Consider the following 15,955-nt stretch of genomic DNA (forward strand, 5'->3'; position numbering starts at 1 on the left):
TGATGTGTGGCAAAACCAATACAATATTGTAAAGTAACTAATAATAATAAATAAATAAAAATATGGATTATTCAATAAATAGGGTTTGGAGCAATAGGAAAAGATAAAATTGGAACCCTACCTCATTATTCATGCTGAGTAAAATTCCAAACAGGTCAAAGATTTAAATGTTAAAAACAAAACTATAAGATTACTAGAATTCCTAAAGCAATTGAAAAATAATACAGCAGTGGGGAAAAGGCTGCAAAAAAACAAAACACTTCTTCAAGGCAAACCACCCCCTCCCCATACCGCAGAAGTTAAAAGGAAAACAAAAGGCCTTCCCTGGTGGCTCAGTGGTAAAGAATCCTCCTGCCAATGTAGGAAACATAGGTTCTATCCCTATGCAGGTTCTGTCCCTACAACATGTGGACAGGCAACTAAAGCCCCTACGCCACAACTATTGAGCCCATGCTCTCGAGCCCTGGAGCTGCAACTACTGAGGCCACGTGCTGAAGCCCACATAGCCCAGAGTCCATGCTCCATGGGAGAAGCCACTGCAATGAGAAGCCCATACACAGCAACTAGGAAGTCACCCCTTGCTCACCACAACTAAACAAAACCTCAAGAGCAAGAAAGACCCAGCACAGCCAAAAGTAAAGACATTAAAAAAAATTATTTTAAAAGAAAGAAAGTTATTAAAAAAATATGAAAACGTAGAAGGAAGGATACTGGCCAAGAGCAGAATGCTGCTTATCTCTGAGGAGCCAGGGAGGTGGGGAGATGAAGAAATGTACCTACAATATCAAGTCTATGCTTGTTAAAGGTAAGATTTGTCAGACCTGTGTGATATGTGTACATGATTATTATTCTCTCTAGCTTTAGATTTTGAAACATTTCATTATTTTTAAAGTTAGGAAACATAGTTTATAGAAGAATATTATTAAGAGGATCTAAGTATTCTTAACTTAAGCTATATTAATGGCTGCACAACTTGGTAAAATGTAGTAAAACAGCATTGAATTGTGTTCTCGAAATGAGGGAATTTTATAGTGTATAACTAACATCTCAGTAAAAAGTTGAGCATAAATATTGCAAAGATATAAGGAATCCCTGGAGGCTCAGTGGCTGGGACTCAGTGCCTTCACTACTGGGGCCCGGGCTCAATCCCTGGTCGGGGAACTAAGACCCTGCTGTAGCCACATGTTCCGGGAAACAAACTCACTCAGAAGGACAATGCAGATAGTGGAGTGCAGTTTATTACACTGGCGGGCCCAGGGCAGAGTCTCCTCTTAGCCAAGGACCCCGACCAGCATTTGTGAAAATCTTTTATACCCCATGTGTACGTGTCTGAACCCACCACCCCAAATTCCTTGAGACTTACATAAACCAAGGACAATACAATCCCAATAACCCCATCATTCACGTGCTATGTGCTCATGTGCTCAGTCAAACAATTAGCCAATAATCAATAAACCTGAGGTTACACTCCGACAGATACAGGCCTGTGTGGAGGAAGGGGTGATTAGCGTATGTTTTCTCTTAGGCGATGAGTAACCTAGATACGATCTTCAAGGTTCCCCTGTCTTGAGGGGGTCTTATCCTTCTGTTGTTGTTTTCATAGGCACTAAACACAAAGTTCAGAGTCCATTGAAAAGGTGGCTGAGCATGATCAGCATGAACAGGCCTAGGATGGAGTCCAGGCCCTGTGAATTCCTTCTTCAATCCCACAAGCCTTGTGGGCAAAAAAGAAAAAATGTTTACAAAGATAACTGGGCTGCATGCGGCCTCTTACTTACACAACTAGGGATTGAACTCACATCTCCTGGAAATTGGGAATGCAGAATCTTAACCACTGGACCACCAGGAAATGTCCTCTGTTTTATTTTTTAAATGTCCTCTGTTTTATTTTTAATTTTTTACAATTAAATTGAGATCTATCCCTTCTAATTTGAAAGAGGCCTGGGCAATTTAGCATTCATATGCCACCTGGTGGACAGAATTGGAAGTGCTAGAGTGAACAAAGGCTCCACCTGTGGGACTGAAAACTGAAAGGGGCTCTCAGACCCATTCTCTCTTTTTCTGTTGGGAAAAATGAGGCCCAGGAGTATATCTTAAATTATTGGCCAAAACAAGACCATAACCCTCAACTCTTAACTCTTGGTTCTGTATTTTTCTGCCTTCATCTCTGTCTACCTTTAATTCTGTGCCTATTTGGTATTTTTGTCCTTCTTTATACTAAGCATTGAAGCGACTTAGCAGCAGCAGCAGGAGCATACTAAGCATTGCAGGAAATTCCAAGATATTCCTCGTGGCCCACAACTACTGAGCCAGTGAGCCACAGTTACTTAAGCCCACGCACCTAGAGCTTGTGCTCCACCAGAGAAGTCACTGCAATGAGAAGCCCTCGCATTGCAGCTTGAGAGTAGCTCCCACTTTCCACAATCAGAGGAAGACCTAGCGCAGCAATGAAGACCCCGTGCAGCCAAAAATAAAAATAAATACATTTTTAAAAGGTCGAGAAATCCATTAAAAATATGCACTGTGTCACTGTTCTGTTTATTCTTTGGAGGATAAGGATTAGGCATTGGATCAAGGTGGAAAAGAAAAGCAAAGGAAAATTAGAAAAGTTATCCAGTGGAGATGCTCACAACCACTACATCCAAGTAAGGCACAGCCCTGCCCTGTGTCTACCAGCACGCCCCAGCTACCAGCACAACACACTGGTGTGCCTCACGGCTCCTGAGCAAGAGGGTTTCCTACCAGATCAAATCTGCCACCAAATAGGATAAGAATGAAGGGCTTAGCCCCCTGTTCTAAGTCAATATAATGAAAACCACCATTGAATGAACATCTGTTGTATACCAAGTATTTTCCCATAACATCAGCTCTAAGGTACAGAGAAAAGGATAGGCTTTTGGCTCCCTTGGGGGGCATCTCATTTGTTACCTGAAATTATTTAGACCAAAGGGTGTGAAAGTTGCCGCTCAGGGAGCAGGTAAGGACAGGCCTAGACCCAGGTGACTGCTTTAGTCTTAGGCTTTTGAGGACAAGGAGTAAGAAAAAGAAAAGAAAAAGGCTAATTCATCCTGCTTGTATGCCAAACAGGCTTTCAGGGTGGAGGGAGACATATTCTACGCAGCATGGTGACTCAAGGATCTAAAGGCCTCTCTTAGGTGGGTCCATAAGACTCCAGCCCTGCCAAGTTCAGGTAGCAGGGTGCCAAGCATCAGCATTCCTCTTGGGCCAGGCCAACAAAGGTAATCTAATAACATAGCTGAGTAACCACAGTCCTGGTCAGGAGCCTCCTATGTGCCCCTTTTAAGGTGCTGCACTTTTGCATTCTGGGAAATTCTTGAAACTCAGGTAACTCAACAGCTCTCTCATTTGTGTCACAGACGAACCCCAGGTCTCCTCCCTTCTCCCCACCTCCAAGCCCAAGTCCAGCCCAGTCCTACCTGGCCGCAGCACCTAAGAGCAAGCCTGGGATCAACTTACTGGAGGCTCCTGACCTTCATTCTTGCTGGTTAACATGATTTGGGAAGCATGGAGTTCTCCCTGGGATAGGGTTTAGCAAATAAATGTGTAGAACCCCTGTGCACCTGAAACTGATACAATCTTGTAAATCAAGTATTAAAAACTCTAGGTCACCTGGCTAAATGTGAATTTCAGATAAACAGTGAATATCATTTTAGTGTAAGGATGCCCCAAATAGTGTACCATATTTGGCCTGACAACTCTACCCTGGAGGTATCTGTTTATTAATTTATCCTGAGCGTATTCTAGAATAGCAATTGGCAAATGTTTTCTGTAAAGGGTCAGATAGTAAATTTATTTTAACCTTCTGGGCCACAAGGTCTCTGTTGCAACTACTCAATTCTTCTGTCGTAGCACAAAAGCAACCACAGACAATGCATAAATGAATAGTTGGGTTCAATAAAATTTTACTTATAGACACTGACCTTTGAACTTTATATAACTTTCACGTTGTGCAATATTCTTCTTTTGATTATTTTTCCCCAACCATTAAAAAATGTAAAAATCATTCTTGGCTCACAAACTGTACAAAAACAGTAGTAAGGTAGATTTGGCCTATGGGTCATAATTTGCCCGCTTCTGATCTAAAAAAGGATAAAACTTTTGTTTGAATCCAAATCACAAGAGGATTCATAAAGATACAAATCGCCGACCCTACTCCCAGAGCATTTGATCCAGTATGCCTGGAGCAGTGCCTAATAATGTTTCTAAGTTCCCAGGTGATGCTCAAACCCGTGTCCTCTGGAGTGGAATGGCCAGGGAGGTCCCCATCTAGTGTATTTTAAACTCTCCTCAGCTTTAGGAACTCTTTTCTATGAGGATCACAGATCATATCTTCATTTGAGGGATTCTCTCTCCCCAACCATCCCCATTCTCAATAAGAATTTTTCTGTGTAATTGCTTCTGGAATTTTCTCTTTCAGCTAGAACTCAGGACAGAATTGGGATGAGAGTTTCTAGCGCATTTGGTTTTTAAAAAGTAGTCACCCCTCACAAGTGCATTTAGGGACCTTCGTGGTGGTCCAGAGGTTAAGCCTGTGCTTTTACTGCAGGGGTTCTATCCCTGGTTGGGAAAATAAGATCCCAAGTACTGCAGGGTGTGGCAGAAAATTTTAAAAAACAAACAATAAAAGCATTCTAAAATCTTTGATTTTGGAATAATTTTAGACTTACAAACAGGGTGAAAAGAGGATTAAGTTTTCATATACCCCTCAACCACTTAACATCTTGCATTACCATGGTACATTCATCAAAATGAGAAACCAACATTAGCACAATACTATTAACTGAACTCTAGACTTTATTTGAATTTCAACTCTTTTTCCACTGATGCCCTTTGTTCTGTTCCAGGATCCCAAGGAAGATATCACATTATGCTTGACTGTCTTCTCTCCTTAGGTATTGCTGGTCTGTAACGGCTTCTCAGTGTTTCCTTATTTTTCATGACCTTGACAGTCCTGAAGCCTACCGGTCAGGCATTTTGTAGAATGTCACTCAGTGCGATTTGATGTCTTCTTTGTAACTAGTCTGAGTTTATGGGTCTTCCAGAAAAAAATACTACACAAGGGAAGTTCCATTCTCATCACCTCAAACTGGTAATGTTAACTTTGATCCCTAGGATGCTTCTTAGCAGGCTGAGCACCAAGGTGGGGGTGAAGGGACCTCGAACTTTTCTGGCACGTTTCTGCTTGTCGCTCAGCACCCTTTTCCCCCTACTGTCCCCGGGGTCACCCTCCCACAAGAGTTTCCGGTTCCTCAACAGGGAATCAAAGGCAAGTCTAACAGGTGCTTCAGCACAGAGGAGAAACAGGATGAGCAGGAGCAGCCGAGCCCTGTGTTTAACCAAGTTTCTCCCCGACCCCTCCCCTCACTTTTCACCAGCAAAAAGGAGGAAGAGGAGCCACTGAAGTAACACACCTTGGGGGGCGGGCGGGGATGCGGTTTGGGTGTCTGTGTTTTCCGCGCCGGCGCGTTCTGTCGCAACCCCGCGACCATCGCGATAGAAGCGCGAGATCGGCGCTGGCCCTTTAACAGCCCCTTCCCGGGGGCCTGCCCCGCGCGTGCGCACTGCGGTCCTGCGCTTGTCATCATGGCGACGCGGGGCCATGTGCAGGACCCTAACGACAGGCGCCTCCGACCCATTTACGGTGAGTGCCTGGGGCCAGTCTGGTCGCCAGCCGAATGCGCCGAGGGCTTCCGAAGCCGGGGCGAAGGCCCGAGAGGGGCGCTGAGGGGCCAGGAGCCGAGCCGGCGGGCACAGGGGGCGGGCCGCGCGGGCCTCTAGGCCGCAGCCACGGGCCTCGCGTAAGCGCCGGCCTGGCTTTCCCGAGCCCTGAGTTGGTGAAGGCGCGGCCAGGGCGGCCGCATGTCGGCAGAGCCGGCCTGACAGGCAGGCCCTGTGAGACACTACTCTCGCCGGGACCTGCGCTACCCACAGGCTGCGTTGTCTGTCCGCAGGTGGAAGCTGGCTCCGGCATGAGGGTGGAACACCCCAGCGTGAGGGAAAATTCCCCACTAAAGACTTTTTACTTGAGGGAGCGGGGCCGAAAGTGTTGTCTGACTAACTGTGCTCGGCGCACAGGGCGAAACAGGTCCAGAGAAGGGAAGGGGCTGACGCAAGGTCAACCCATATCGAGTCAGGAGCAGGCCTGGTTTGAGGCTCCCAATACACAGCCCTTTGGTGGAGGAACAGCTGCTCTGGGCACACGTGGGAAGCGGGGGCGGCGGGGCGGGGGGGTCTTGGGTCCAAAATAGCGATGAAGCGACTCCAATAGCTGGTGTCGGGGGGCATGCAGGGAGGGCTCTTCCTTCTTGTAGCTTCTCTGGTCTTTCCTTTGCAGCCTGCCTTCCGCGTGCTAAGTGGATCCCCTTTCATAACGCTTACCTCAACCCTCAGGCTTTAAGACCTTGGTGGCATTCTGCTCTTCCAGTTGGGAAAAATCACGTATTTGAGTAAGGGAGAAAAACCTCTTCAATAATCGAGACGTTCTGTAATTGGAAAGTGGTCCCATTTGTATTTCCTTTCCCCTTAGATGCTTGTGTGGTCTTGGTCTAGTTCATAGTGAGGAAGGCTTCAAGGTCAGTGGCTTTCCAAAAGGAGGCCTCGTGTTTATAGGGTAGATGTTACTTAAATGGAGGCTGAGATGATTTAACTTTTTTGGATGGGGGTAACTTTATGTTTCTGGTACAACTGGTAGTGCTTTTTGTAATTTGTATGATGTTTTGCTCTTGAGTCTTATTTGATTCTAGCAACAGCCTTGTTGATAACAACAACAACAATAATTATTAACAGCAATAATGTGGATAGTCTGCTAATTATGTCAGTCACTCTCATTGGCCTTTTATATTTATTATTGTTTGATCTTTACATTTTCTTCTGGGGTGGGTGGTTTTTCCCGGTCTCCTTCTCCCTTGCTCTCCCCCTCTTCTTTCCACAGATGAGGAGACTGGGGGCTTTATTGATGTGTAATTCGTCTAAGGTCACTCACCTAACATGAAACTGGTATCTTAACCCTTGTGGACTGTCCCAGACTTTTTAACCACTGTGTTAGAAATCACCTTAGTTTGCACTGAAGACACTGATTTGCCAAAGGTCACAAAGGTGGAGAGTGGTAGATTTCCATTTTCCCAGGGCTGTAAAGTCTTGTGTACTCCAGTATCCGTTTTAAAGGGCAGAGATGAAGTATACAAGGGTGTCTTGAGGATAAGTTCTGAATCCAGAGTTCACAATGGGTAGCTCATCTCTGCTTTATAGCAGCTGCCTGCAGACTTTTTTAAAGACTGAATATTTTTAAGAATAATTGGATTTCTAAAAATTGTTCTTGAGGACCAAAGAAAATGTCTTTGGTGCCCCATAAATTGCTTACAATTAATAATGTTTTGAACTATCCAATAGGAAAACTAGTCCCTTTCACATTGTTAGACGTCAGGCTATGTTAACCAGATACGTAGGTCATATTAAAACTGAAGCCAGAATTATGTAGCTTTTCTTATAGTTACATGGGAAGAAGATTAGAAGATACTTTCTTTAGGAGTTCCAAGGCAATTAATATATACTGGCAGAATTAGGGAAAGGACTGCCTTTGACTTCAGCACTTCTGAGCTCTGGACCTTGGGACAGCCTCTGCTTTTGTGTTTAAATACCTTGGTATCCCTAAACCACTATTGTCCCTTGAATTTATCTCATTAGCTGACACATGAACAAGCTAAGGCTTGGTCGTGCTTACCCACCAGCCCAAAGCTCAACAACACTCAGCATTGACTGAGTGCGTTTGTGTGCTAACTGCCCTGTTTGGTAGGTAAGATTATTGTGAGCATAGTAGTAAACTGAAGGCCAGAGATTAACTTGCTCAGGGCTGCAGCTAGTAAATTGGAGAACTGGAATTTGAATGTGGCCGTTCTCACTGGAGAGCTCAGCCCTTACTGGGACTCTGCAGCCTCACTGTCTTTTGTGCAGCAGCATTTATATTTCCAAGGTTTAGGATTTTACAGCTGTTAGAAGCTTTGCCTATGACTTCAGCTTTTGCCGATGCAGTTGAGGGTATAAGTGGACAGGGTGATTACTTGTGAAATTATGGTAGGTTGAAATTCTGTTTTTGATGTCTCTGTATGTAATAGCTAGTTGTTTAGTCGAATGTCTTTAGAGTGCTTCTCTTTACTCATAAATTGGTAAGTTTGGGTATTGCAGTTTTGGTTTTTGAAAACCATCTTGAGTTTCTCAGAATGCCTACTTTATTGTTTTCTCCTTTCACTAAAATTATTCTCTTGTACTTTGTGGTTCTGAACAGATTTTGTATTCCCATGTGACTTGGTGAGCTCTAGTGCTTTCTTCTACCATTATTATTTTAAGATGTTTTTAGTAGTTAGTAGGTGTGTAGAGTTGGAAGTGATGGTCAGATATGGTACTTAATAAATTTTTATAGGATGCAGGAATTGTAAAATAAAAATAGAGAAGTTTCAAAGAAAAAATATCTCTGTAGTCTTTAGAATACACACACACATACTTTTATGGCACGAGATCCATTCTAATCTTTGTTACTGACTTACGGTCTTTTTTTTATATACTTATTTTAAAAATTGTACTGGGGTATAGTTGATTTAGAGTGTTGTGTTTGTTTCAGGTGTACAGCAGAGTGACTCAGCTATTCATGTATCCATGCTTTTTAGACTTTTCTCATGTAGGATGTCACAGAATGTTGAGTGGAGTTCCCTGTGCTACACAGTACTCCTTGTTGCCTACTGACTTGCAGTCTTGCTCTAGCCTGAATCATGTGTAACCTGTTTCCTAGCTGTGTTTCCTGAATGATAATCACTTCTTTGGTGCTTTAGGACATTTCCCTTCCATGTGTAGCCAGACTCCGGGTAATTATTTTGCTATAGTTTGTTATTAAAACTTCCCAAGTCTTCACATGATTGTTCTATATATTCTGAACCTTCTGTTGGGCGATGTTAGCTCAGTGAGTCTTGGCCTGTTTCGCCCCAAGAGTGACAGGGTGTCTTGGTGAGTGAATATTATCTTTTCTTTCTGTAGAAAAGTCACTTGGCATAACCTGTAGTCTTCTGTTCTGAAATCTTGACCTTTTAAAAAGCTCTTAGACTTTGAGATTCTAAAAACATTTTAAGCTTAGAAAGACATGTTAATGCACAGAAAAATCCTAGAAGAATGCACAGAGTAGAGGGCAGTGGGTGCGTAGGGCAAGATTACAAGACTAATAATTCTTTTCATGTTATACCTGTATGAATCACTTTTTTTTCCACTATACTGTATTATTTTTATTATTTAAAAATTAACTGAAAAGACTTTTAAAAGTCCAATTTGATTACAGGAAGCCATCACTAATCATTGGTTCCTTGAATATCCTGTTGTGGTCACTTTGTATGTATGTATCTCTTTCCTCCGGCATTGTAAAAGGATAACTCTGTGGGAAGTAGGTTTAAAAAGGACAGATGCAGGATGGAAGCCCATCAGTTCGAAGGCATTATTTGTTTTTTAAGTTCAACCATTCATTTTTAAGTTCAACCTCACCACCCCCCCATCTTGCACGTTAGGTATTTAAAAAAGGCTTGTTGATTAAAAGAATGTTTCACCTACAATTTGTGTTCTTGGTAAAAGCAAGACTTCTGTTAAGAACATTGTAATTTGAAAGTGGAGCTGTCTTGTATTCAGTCTTTTTCTAAATTTGGAGCAATATCTTGACTAGTCTCTGAAGTCCTTGTAGGAAGTGAAAACAGTGCAGGTTGTCAATTTCAGCTACTCTGGAAGGTTTAAAAGCATTTGCAAGGACACCTAATTTAAAGGCTTTCCTTTTTATTTGTGAGACTGATCCCTTTTCTATTGTCAGTATTCGTAAGTATGATTGGACTTATGATTCTTAAGTATGTTGGTCCCGGGGCCTCTCTACAGGACCAGTAGACAGTAGGCCTATATGTGTCAGGGCCTACGACTGTCTGTCTGCACCTGCAGGGAAGAGGAGCTTCTGTTGGCCGTACTACCCAGGAACAGGGCTGGCTCATTCGTTCAGTAGATTTTGATGGTCTCTTACCAGTGGTTTAACCCAGTGTTCCCCAGATTTCTATCATTCTTTTATCCAATCTGATGATTTTAGCTATATTATAGTATCATCTGTACTATTAATTACTTAATATTTTTCTCTAAGTTGACTGTTAAATTTATTTAAAAATAATTTGTATTATTGGGCTTCCCTGGTGGTTCAGTGGTAGAGCATCCGCCTGCCAGTTCTGGAGACACAGGTTTGATCCCTGGGTCAGGAAGATCCCCTGGAGGAGGAAATGGCAACCCACTACTCCAGTATTCTTGCTTGGGAAGTCCCGTAGGCAGAGGAGCCTGACAGACAAGAGTCCATGGGGTTACGAAAGAATTGGACACAACTTAGCGACAGGGCTTCCCTGATAGCTCAGTTGGTAAAGAATGCGCCTGCAATGCAGGAAACCCTGGTTCGATTCCTGGGTTGGGAAGATGCTCTGGAGAAGGGAAAGACTACCCACTCCAGTATTCTGGCCTGGAGCATTCATGGACTGTATAGTCCGTGGTGTTACAAAGAGTTAGACAAGACTGAGTGACTTTCAGTTCACATCACTTAGTGACTAAACAACAACAAATCTTTATTGTTACCATTAGTGGAAAATCTGTCACTTGCCCTGAGAAAACAAATCATAAGAATAAGTACATACAAAGAAAACAAAACAATGTTATTAAAGTCTTAAATTTTTTTTGTTGAACCAGTGGCATGTAGGATCTTAGTCCCCTAACCAGGAATTGAACCTGCGCCCCCTGCAGTGGAAGCACAGAGTCTTGACCACTGGCCCTCCAGGGAAGTCCCTTAACTAGTTTCTGATTGTTGTGGAACTCTCAATCTGAGACCTGTTGCTTCTCTGTTTGAAAAAAATTGGGCGGGGGGGGGAACATTAGCAAATATTAAAGAAGTGACAGGCAAATGTCAATTTGAGTATCTCCTTAATATAAAGGAAATATTAGAAGTCAGCTTTCTCACTGTGTTATCTAGTACTGCCTACAGAGATCACCTAAAAACAGAGTAGCTGGAGTGATAATTGTGCTCTGAAAAACACTGCTTTAACTGACCCATCATCATCTTATTTCCTGTGTCTGATTCGTGGATGGCTGACTGGCTTACTCTCATTAAGGGAACCATACCAGTCCTCATGGTCAAGCCACAATTACCCTTGAGTAAGCTTTGAAAAAGACTTAAAAAAAATAGACTTAGGATGTCATTTTTTTGGCCTTTTTTCACCAAATGCTACATAATTTATATTACAACATCAGTGATGTAAAGTGGAAATAAACATTCCCCAAAGACTCAGCAACCAATTAATGAGTAGGCTTCCAGGAAGGGGGAGCCTGACAGCAGGCTGAATGTGGTGGGGTATCTTAGCTAAAATTCTTTTGGGTTCAAGGAGCAGAAACCCTTTGACACAAGCTCAAGTAGAGCGAGGTTGTTTATAAACCCTGTGGGAGCCTAGGGCAGGAATGCAGTGTTCTAGAGCCTGATGGAAACTGGAAGGCTGTCAAGATCTGAAGCTTCTTTCTCAAACGCTTGTCTCTGCTGCTCGTATCTGTTTGTGTCTATTCTTTTCTCTGCTAGGTTCTCCAAGCCTTTTTTTTAACGTGCTTACTCATCACTTATGCAGGGCCCAAGTGCTGGCTGAAGATAAAGTAGGGAGAGGTTGTTTGCTTAATCAGCACTGCCCCCTATCCCCCCCATCTATTTTTTGATAAAGATAACTGACATTATTCTTTTATAAATGTTGTATGAATGAAGAGCCAAGAGATAACTCCCTTTTTCACTCCCCATTAACCAGTTTGCATCTCCTAAGGCTCCTTCCAGATGGAAATTCTGGACCTGCCCCGGATAATCTCAAACTGGAAATATTTATTGCCTTCCAAATGGAGTTCTACATAGCTTTCTGACTCCAGGTGTCAGCATTGCAGTTATAGATTACCAGGTTTACCCAGCTTGGGTCAAATGTCCACTCCATTGGGCTTCAGTTACGTGATCTAGACATACTCATCCAATTCTACCCCTTCAGCAGAGTCTGTGGAAACCATTCCCAGAGAAGAGGGCAAGGGTACAGGATATTAATATATCAGAGCCTTGTCAACAACAGAGAGGAAAAGTTAAATATCCTTGTAGCCCTAATCTCTGGTCTGATCTGTTTATGGGGAGATCCTCAGAGCTGGGGTTTCACCAAAGATACCTACCCTTTGAGAAGCCTTCAAGATGTGGTCCATGAACCTGGAGTCTTACAGGACTGAGTCAGACATAACTTAGAACTCACTCTGCGTAAGACCAACACCAGGTTATTAGAAAGAGAAGATATCATTTATTGAACTGAAACATCTCTCAGATATCTGTAAGGACAAATGGTGGCCTGTCGCCGGAGCTAAGAATTTAAGGAAACTGGTATTAGGTATTCAGGGCAAGATTTTGTGTGCTTTTAGATTTCTGTGATTTCTCTCTGAATATTAAGTCTTTGATCTTTTTTAGATTGTGATTCCTCCAGAGTAAGTCTTCTTAATCATTGTACCTAGCATTATTGGTGCTCATTGGTATTAAGTGCATTGAAGAAAGACTAGAGATGAAACTCATGTGTTCATGTGGTGGTTTTTTAAAAGTTGTGGCAAAGTATTCATTGGAGAAAAATTGAAGCCGTCAGGTAAAATGATAGTGCGTTTCTGTTATTTGGCCTTGAGCCACCAGGGCCGTAGCTGATTTTGAGTTGTCTTTGCCTCCTCTCTCCCTGTTGCTAACTTGGGGCCTTGAGGAGCAAAGAGGGACCAGCTGTAGTAGCAGATTGTGAACTAGCTTGTGTTCAGCCCTCTTCCTGTGTTCTGAATCAGCAGCTACCACCCTATTTCCCATTTATAACACTTCTTTCTTTCCTTTGCTAGAAATGAATCTTTGCTTTTATTAGATAAATATTTTCAAGTTGATCAGCTTTGTTTTTCTAGAGTGGTTTTCCCTGTTCGCCCACACGCCCCCCTCTTCTCCGGCGTTTCCCGTGTTACTCACATTCGCAGTGGTGTGCTGCGTTTGCTATAGTTGCTGAGCCAAAGTAATACGTTGTTGTTAACTCCCTAGTTTACTAGTTTACATTAGAGTTCATTCTGTATGTTGCGCATTCTGTGCATTTTGACCAATGAATAATTGAGACATACCGTCATTACAGCATCATACAGTTTCACTGCACTGAAAAATCCCTGCTCTCCAGTTATTCATCCTTCCCTCGGCTCCTGGCATCCACTGACTGTTCCACTGTGCCTATAATTTTTGCCTTTCTCAGACTGTTACATGCTTGGAATCATACAGTACGTAGCTTTGTCCTATTGGCTTCATTCTCTTGGCAGTGTGCATTTAAGAGTCCTCTGTTTTTTCCTTTGACTTGCTAGCTCATTTGTCTTTATCACTGAATAATATTTCATTGTATGGAGGGATGTACCACAGTTTTTTATCCATTCGCCTACTGAAGGACACTTTGGTTCCTCCCAAGTTGTGGCAGTCACGTACAAAGCTGCTGTAAACGCTTGTGTGCAGATTTTTGTGTGAAAGTAAGTTTTCATCTCATTTGGGTAGATAACAAGGAGCTGGATCCTATGGTTAGAGCATGTTTAGTTTTTTAAGAAACAGCCTGTCTTCCAAGGTGGCAGTGCCATCTTTGCATTCCCAGCAGCAGTAAGAGTTGCTTTGGTTCCCTGTCCTCACCAGCCTTTGGTCATAGATTAGTTTGAGTTGTTCGTGTTTTGTCAGTTCCCATGCTGATTTGGGACCTCGATGAGCCAAGAGGGACCTGGTAGTAGTAGCAGCGTTTAGTCGTCTTCTTGTGTATAGAATTGGCATCTGCCACTGTTGCCCATTTAACACACTTCTCATTTTCTTTTAGATCCTCTCATTTGGAAATTAATCTTTGCTTTTATTCTGCTTTTGAATAATAATTGATTGCTTTTCTTCCTTAACAAAATTTTATAGCAAGTCTCCATATTCCTTGAGTTTTGGAATGGATGCATAGGTTAGGGAACTTAGAAGTCAATTTTTTTCAAAGTCAATGCTAGTTTCTGTTTCAACTAACGTATATGAAAGAACTGTTTTTCCTACCTTGTCTACTCCTAATATTTGCTGGATTTAATTTGCCACCCCTGTTATGTCTCTTTTTTTTTCCCCAGCAAATTATTCTTAACTCTGTGACGTAGTAAGTACACATTACACACATTACACATTTTATTGAGGGAACATGGTCCATTTGGTAGATTTGAAGTTTGAGTATAATAAACTGTTTTTTTAGATATTTTAATTTTTGTGTGACTAAACCCATTTGTTTCACATAGGTAAAAATATTAGTGTCATCTGTCATCTAAATATATTTGGTCTTGAATTTCATTAAGGACTAGTATAACTGGATTATATTGCTTTTGGATGAGAAATGACTATAACAAAATATAAGATTGGGTTCTGGACCATCCTGGCTGTTTAGAGTTCATATCGCTTCATGATATTTTTAAATACCAAATTAGGACACTTTTTGAAATATCTGATACTAGCCTATACATTTTTCATATTTGTTGTTGAAGAAATATAATGACCCTAATTTCTGTTTTCATAGATTATCTTGATAATGGTAATAATAAAATGGCAATTCAGCAAGCAGATAAGTTGTTGAAAAAGCATAAAGATCTTCATTGTGCTAAGGTAAGTTCATTTGCCTTCGAGTTACTTATATTTGGTCGGTTATATATTGTAATCTTTAAAGGGAAAGATGTTTCATTAATCTCTTTAGTGCCTGTGTTTTTCAGAGTATTTCTTAGGCCATATATTTTCTTGGTCCCTTAAATGCCATAAATAGTATTTAATTAAAAGCTCACTGCTTTTTTCTTTGGACATGACTTCTCTAATTTAATTATTCTATTTTCACAGGTCCCTTTAAGGGGTGTTGTACATTTTTTTTGTCTTGCTTTGTGCATTCTTAATATGACTGAAACAGGAAAGAATCTTTATTTGCTGATATTTTTAGTGAAATAGTTGATTCGCAACCTAGGCATATCTTATAATTTACCTTGTGCTTTCAAATTGCCTTTCTTTGGTTCACATTTCCTTTTTCTGATCTTTAAAAGCAGTCTTGTCTTTTCTCTCAGGTGTTAAAGGCAATCGGTTTACAGAGAACTGGAAAGCAAGAGGAAGCCTTTATCTTGGCACAGGAGGTGGCCGCTCTTGAACCCACAGATGACAACTCGCTGCAGGCACTGACTATTCTTTACCGGGAGATGCATCGACGTACGTTTCTTTCTTTTCACTATTTTTAAAACTGTGCTTAATTTTTTGGATATTTCTGGTTCACTTCTGTATTTGTCTAATTTACTTACCATTCATGATTTGATGGATGACAGCAGGTAAACTAATGCATTAATCATGGCCTGCAAAGGCTGTGGACAGAGTGGCTATTTTGCACATATTAGGATCCTTGAATTGGAATGAGGACTAGAATTTCGTTTATGACATTTTTATTTGCTAAATGAAAGGGTTGCTTTTTCCCCACTTTAAAAATATATATTTTTGGCTGTGCGGGGTCTTTGTTGCTGCTTCATTGGCTCTTCTCTAGTTGGTGTGCACAGGGCCTACTCTCTGGTTGCAGTGTGCACACTTCTCATTGTGGTGGCTTCTCTTGTTGCAAAGCACGGGCTTCAGTATTGCAGCTCCTGGGCTCTAGAGCAGAGGCTCAAGCATGTGGCACATGGGCTTAGTTGTTCTGAGGCGTGTGGGGTCTTCCCAGATCAGGGATCAAACCTGGGTCTCCTTATTGGCAGTTGGATTCTTTACCACTGAGCCACCAGGGAAGCCCCTTTTCCCACTTTTTATTATGGAAAATTTCAAACATAGAAACAGAACAACATGATAAACCCCAGTGTGCCCATT

The 15,955-nt window shown here is 42.0% G+C and overlaps 1 protein-coding gene across 1 annotated transcript in view; it reads left to right on the plus strand.

Moving 5' to 3' along the window:
• The first annotated feature begins 5,565 nt into the window (after nucleotides 1–5,565).
• NAA25 (N-alpha-acetyltransferase 25, NatB auxiliary subunit) overlaps nucleotides 5,566–15,955 on the plus strand; it is a 65,535-nt gene continuing 55,145 nt past the window's right edge. Inside the window, exons 1-3 of the mRNA XM_040250854.1 lie at nucleotides 5,566–5,662; nucleotides 14,649–14,734; nucleotides 15,178–15,316. Of these exons, the coding sequence (XP_040106788.1) occupies nucleotides 5,605–5,662; nucleotides 14,649–14,734; nucleotides 15,178–15,316 (283 nt within the window). The 5' untranslated portion in view covers nucleotides 5,566–5,604. The remainder of the gene's footprint in view (nucleotides 5,663–14,648; nucleotides 14,735–15,177; nucleotides 15,317–15,955) is intronic.

Source organism: Oryx dammah, unplaced genomic scaffold, assembly GCF_014754425.2.
Source record: "Oryx dammah isolate SB20612 unplaced genomic scaffold, SCBI_Odam_1.1 HiC_scaffold_12, whole genome shotgun sequence".
NCBI classification, from domain to species: Eukaryota; Metazoa; Chordata; class Mammalia; order Artiodactyla; family Bovidae; genus Oryx; species Oryx dammah.